The 6100-nt window shown below is 31.3% G+C and overlaps 1 protein-coding gene across 1 annotated transcript; it reads left to right on the top strand.

Moving 5' to 3' along the window:
- Nucleotides 1-377: 377 nt before the first annotated feature.
- On the top strand, nt 378-1444 carry LOC136065379 (UDP-glycosyltransferase 87A1-like; the record flags this gene model as incomplete). Its single annotated transcript, XM_065768497.1, is given in 1 exon segment — nt 378-1444. A coding segment is annotated over 1 exon segment (351 nt), but the record flags the coding sequence as incomplete, so codon positions are not given.
- Nucleotides 1445-6100: the final 4656 nt, after the last annotated feature.

The following is a 6100-nucleotide window of genomic DNA, read 5'->3' as shown; positions in this document are numbered from 1 at the left end:
ACGTGCTGGCCACTCGGCCTTGTAGCCTAATGGCAGCCAATTTCTATGTAAACTGTTAATTCGAGAGTTCTATCCCTTGCAATTACACGGCAAAAGAAAAGAAAAGAAAAAAAAAAAAAAAAAGTCCTTACGTGCTCTTAAAATGTCCAAAAGTCCTTATGTGCTCTTAAAAAGTCGTAAGTGTCAGGCTCACATAGACGAAAAGTCCATGGAGGGGAACACTTCAGTGAAAATTGTGTCAGGCTCACATGGATGAAAAGTCCATGGAGGGGAACACTTCAGTGAAAATTGAGACCATTTTTCTACAATAATATAATGAAAATCCATTGCTGCACTAGTACACTCCACTTGCACTTTGTTAGTCAAAGACTCGAGGTTTCGCTTTTTGACCAGAACAAAGGCTGAGCTCATGGTATGCGACACTGCATGACTTTCAAGTTTCAAAGTTATCAAAGCAAAGCGCAGGTGTGAAATTGCTTAAGCAACCACTCTACAAGTGTTGTTTTTTGACGACCTTTGTAGATTATAAAAGTGTTTGGTTGCGGCCTTATTTACACAGCTGGCTACTCAGGTACACTCAGCCCACTCATTTCTCAACTTTCCCAACTCACTTACCTCGACTTCTCTGATAACTCTTTCTTTGGCCCTATACCGTCTTCCATTTCATCTCTTTCAAACCTCCAAACCCTCTCTCTCTCCGATCCAACTCGTTCTCTGATAACTCTTTTTTTGGTCCTTAAATCTCTTGACTCGTTGGGCCTTCCTCATAATTCTCTAACTGGGTTTCTTCCACACTAAATCAACTCGCTTTCGAATTTGAGACGACTCGATTTGAGTTACAACAAACTGATCGGGTCACTCTCACCAAACTTGCTTGAACTCGCTCTAAAGCACAATTCTTTATTTGGGTATCTCTCAAACTCGACTTTTAATGGGTTGACTATTAGTTGGAAGGGGTGGAACTCAGCAAATACTCATTCACGGGGACACTACAAGCTTGGTTTTTTCTGTTGCCGTCACTTCAACAAGTTGACTTAGCCAATAACAGCTTGACACGTGTCGAGGTTTGGAAGCCCACCGGTGGCAACAGCTAATGAGTTCTGTCAAAGCTAAATCAGCCGCGCAGTGCCACGTGGTGGCCATGCCTTATCCCGGTCGCGGCCACATCAACCCCATGATGAACCTCTGCAAAACACTTGCTTCGAAAAACAGCAATATCCTCGTCACCTTCGTTGTTACCGAAGAATGGCTTGGTTTCATCGGCTCCGATCCTAAGCCCGACAATATTCGCTTCGGCACCATTCCTAATGTTATCCCATCAGAGTTAGTCCGCGCCGCTGACATGTACTCCTTCGGCGAAGCTATTTGGACGAAGTTGGAAGCTCCATTTGTGCGGCTCCTTGATCAGCTTGAGCCTCCGGTTACAGTTATCATGGCTGATACTTTTCTTTTCTGGGCAGTTGGAGTTGGGAACCGAAGGAATATTCCGGTGGCATCGTTTTGGCCTATGTCGCAGTCCATGTTCACCATCATCCAACATGTGGATCTTTTAGTAAAAAATGGTCATTTCCCAGCTGACTCAGGTGAGAATGTATTAAATTATTAATGCAAATTCTTTTTCTTATATCTCCTTCTACTTCTTTGTTTTCTTAGTAAATAATAAATAAAATATTTCAATCTTTTTTTTTTAATATGTGAGTAGAAAAGAAAAAGCATTATTGGAAAACAAAAATCCCAATTATAAAATAACCCACCTTACCATTTTATGGTATGGAACACAATCCAAGCAAAGATTTAGTTTTTAATAGTCATTCATTATGACTTATTATATATGAAACTATAAATTCTAGAATTTGAAGAAATAGATGGGCTAAGAATTTAATAGTGGGTTTAAATATGAAATAAAATTTAAATGTAATTATATATATAATTTAAAATAATGATGTTTAAAATTGTAAGCTCTCAAAAGTTTATGTAATACAATATTATATGTTCAACCAGAAGTCAAATTGCTTTGGTTTATATATATTAAAAATTATTGATTAAAAATTAGTTAGTAATCTTTGCAATGCATTCAAAAGTATCAAAATATTATCTTCTCTATGTTTCTTTTATAAAAAAAAAAAAAAAAAAGATATGGACTTTGATAATTATTAAAAGATATTCATAATATATGATTGTTTTTTAATGATTTTTTTTTTTTGAATGTTTTTAATGGAATTGAATCTATTATATTATTTAAAGAAAATATAATATGACAATTCTAATGTAGACAATAAATATAAGAGCTTTTATAGTGAATTCTTATAAAATTTAAACTCAAAGAAAAAAATACATATTAGAATAATGATGTGAAAAAAAAAAGTGTTTTAAAAGTTTCTGTGGCAATAATAGAAGAAGTTAGCATAAAGTCATTTTTATTTTATTTTATATTGCATATAGATTTAGATTATAGATATATAAAATAATTTATCGTTTGAATCCAGAATTATAGCGTGGCATCCTAATAAGTAATAAAATTTAACTTAAAGGGACCCATAAAATATAATAAACAGACGATCCATACTTGTGGCTCCCTTCCAAAAAAACCAAAAAAGAAAAAAAAAGAAGCCTTTTACCTTTAACAAATCCTTAAAAGTTAGCTCATTACCTCCGCCCTTAAGTTAGTTCATCCTTTGATGACAACCACCAATGTAAACCAACAATAATTGATCTTGATGTCCTCAAGTGGGTCTACCAAGGAGAGCAACCACCGCAAAGATTAATGTGTTTGAGTTTATTTTATTTTATTTTTAATGTGGCAATACTATTTTAATTAATTTTCTTTTAGAAGAATACTAGACATATAATAATGTAATAATGACTTTTATTTAATTTGTATATTATGAGAAATCTAACTATAATATTTGACTTTTCAAAAGAAAAAAAAATGCAAATAATTAAGAAACCAATATTGATAATGTAGTATAGTTAGTAAGTACGCATATTGTATTGTGCATAATAATTAAAATTACTTGTGTCTTACGTATTGTGTGCAAACATACAGAATTAAACGCTTTATTATGAGGCTAGACGTACATCAGTATATCACACATTAGTTACAGACAAGTCGGCAAGTTATACGGATTGTTAAAAGATATTCATAATATATGATTGTGTTTTTTAATGGAATTGTAAAACCTATGCCCTTAAGTTAATTCATCTTTCGAGGACAACCACCTGTGTCCACCAACAATCACTGATTTTGATGTCCTCAAGTGGTTCTAGCAAGGAGAGCAACCACTGCAATCCACAAAGATTAATGTGTTTGAGTTTATTTTATTTTATTTTTAATGTGGCAATACCATTTTAATTAATTTTCCATTTAGAAGAATATTGGATATATAATAATGTAATAAATATGACTTCTATTTAATTTGTATATTATGAGAAATCTAACTCTAGTATTTGACTTTTTCGAAAGGAAAAAAAATGCAAATAATTAAGAAGCCAACATTAACAACGTAGTATAGTTAGTAAGTACACATATTGTACCTGTACAAAACGCGTACGTGCGTAACAATTAAAATTACTCGCATCTATGTATTGTGTGCAACTGCAAACATATAGAATTAAATGTGTTACTATGAGGCTAGACGTACATTAGTACATCACGCATTAGTTACGGACAAGTCGGCGAGTTATACATATTGTTATAAAAGAGATTAAAAAGAAATTTTTATTGGAACTTGATAGTGGTTAGCGTAAGACAAGAGATATAAAATATTTTTAAAAATCTCAATAAAAATGTACACATGTTAAACACTAAACCCAAGAGAATGAGCATGTCATGTTTAATATATTTCAAGTATATAACCCAAAAATTAAAAAAAAAAAGCTGACAACAAAACACAAATCCCAAATCTATGCCTCATGCTTCCAATACCCAAATAATTATGTTTAGTTTCTTTAATTAAAAAAAATAATAATAACACTACTGCAACATAAATTAGTAATGTTGCATTTACAATATTTTCACAACATCTTTATAATAAAGTCTAGGTAGTAAGTTGGTATTGACTATAATCTCTATCCACTACAAATATCACTTTTTTATTCACCATTACCGGTAATAATTTGCCACTAAGAATTTGTTGTGAAATTGTTGTGAATGTAACATTACTCTTAATAAGGGTGTACAGCAAACTTGCCAACCCACCAAAATTGACTTGACCCAACCCAACTTAACCCATCGGGTTGTGTCGATTTTTAAGGATTGGTGGGTTGGGTTAGGTTATGAATATTTTATTATTATTTTTTTTTACAGTGGGTCGGGTTGGGTTCAGGTCATGAGATTTACAAATCCACCTAACCCAACCCGACCCATCTATATTTAATATATTTTTGAATTTTTAAATATATAATATAATTTTGTTATTTACTTTTTTGCCCTTTCCTAAGTAAAACCCAAACCCTAAGTTCTTCTCATGTAGTTTGTATTTGTTTGGTGTTATGTTCATGATTATTTGGTTATAAATTTGCTCTTATTTGTGGTGGTTGTGTTCTAATACTCAATTTAATAATAATAATAGTAATTAAAAAAAAAAAAACTATCCAACCCAACCTAACCCAATCCTTGTGGATTGGGTTGGACCCCTGTGATGGATTGGGTTGGGTTGGATTTTTATAATCCACTATGGTAGGTTGGGTTGAAATAACTCCTCAACCTGACCCATGCACACCCCTAACTTCTAATACAAAACTTAATAATCGATGAGCCAATGAACATGATTGGTGTGTATAATAATGAGTATTTGAATTACTTTTTATAATTAGTGATGCATCAATTTATAAGACCTATATAGTTAAAATGTAATATCTCTAACAGTATTTTTAGAAAAATTTAAATTTTATATGATTGAATTTGCTTTGGCTCAAGATGTATTGCGTTTATCTTATTCTTAATGAAGTTGCTATCTTCTTATCAAAATTAAAAAAAAAAAAAAAAAAACTTTAAATTTTGTTGGGATCTTCTAAGGATTAAGTCACACTTAGCAAGACTTAAAAAGGTTATGATACAAAGATTATTTGCTTTTATCTATAAAAAATTTATATGGTGAATCTTTTCCATATTTTTGTTACAATTTTTAATAAACAATAAACATAACATACCCGTACGATACATGTACTGTTTTTTATTTGTTTCTGCATTTTTATGCCGAATTTTTGAACTGTACTTTTTTTATAGATGCCGAAATATACTCATCCGTATATTTACCGTATTATACTTGTACCATATTTTACTAGCCATAAATCGCCAACCTCTAAAATTGATAGTTGATCAATTTTTAAAAATCGTAATACAAAATCTACCCAAATTGAAATTAATGAAATTGATTTTAGTTCGTTGAAGCGTGATCTTGAATTGTATCTACAAATGTAAGATTGTCATATTTATTTACACAAGAAAATTTATGAAGAAACATTTATTATCTATTTCTTTTTATGTTTTGTTAATGTCGAATAGATCTCAATTTTATTTTTCATGCATGAATTTAATTTTGATTATTATATATATATATATATATTTTTTTTTTATGTGGCTTCCAAAGATGAAATCCTAATTTTGTTATGATTCCTTGGTCAAGTTCTTGGTTTCTCGTAGAAATCATTTTTCCCCCTAGGCATGGGGGTTGCTTTTTCTTTCTTTGCTTTGAAAGATTACCAAAGAAATTGATTTGGTAGTGCGCAATGAAGCTATAGCTGCTGAACAAAAGCAATGGAATTATGAAAATGGAGAGAACACCTTGACAAACTAGAGGATGGATTACTTTTTGGATAAAATTTGGCTACAACCAACAATAAGAAAATGTCATGTGTTTACTTACTAAATCACACTTAAGTGATTGTTTACAATCATTTTTAGGTGCATTGCATATGACAAAGACACATAATCTTCCTATTGTTGGTAGTAGCCTTATGTTATAACCAAGTTTCTAACCAAATTTTGTTCTTACTTTTTTTGTTTTAGTTTTATTTTTGCTTATTAATTTTTTGCCTATGAGATTTAACCCTTGCAACTACTTTAGAAAAAAGATCCATTCAACAATAAGTCAACTTT

This window comes from Quercus suber, unplaced genomic scaffold (assembly GCF_002906115.3).
Source record: "Quercus suber isolate HL8 unplaced genomic scaffold, Cork oak 2.0 scaffold_950, whole genome shotgun sequence".
Lineage (NCBI taxonomy): Eukaryota > Viridiplantae > Streptophyta > Magnoliopsida > Fagales > Fagaceae > Quercus > Quercus suber.
Note: the sequence above shows the minus strand (reverse complement) of the source record. Positions and strands in the feature narration are given on the sequence as shown.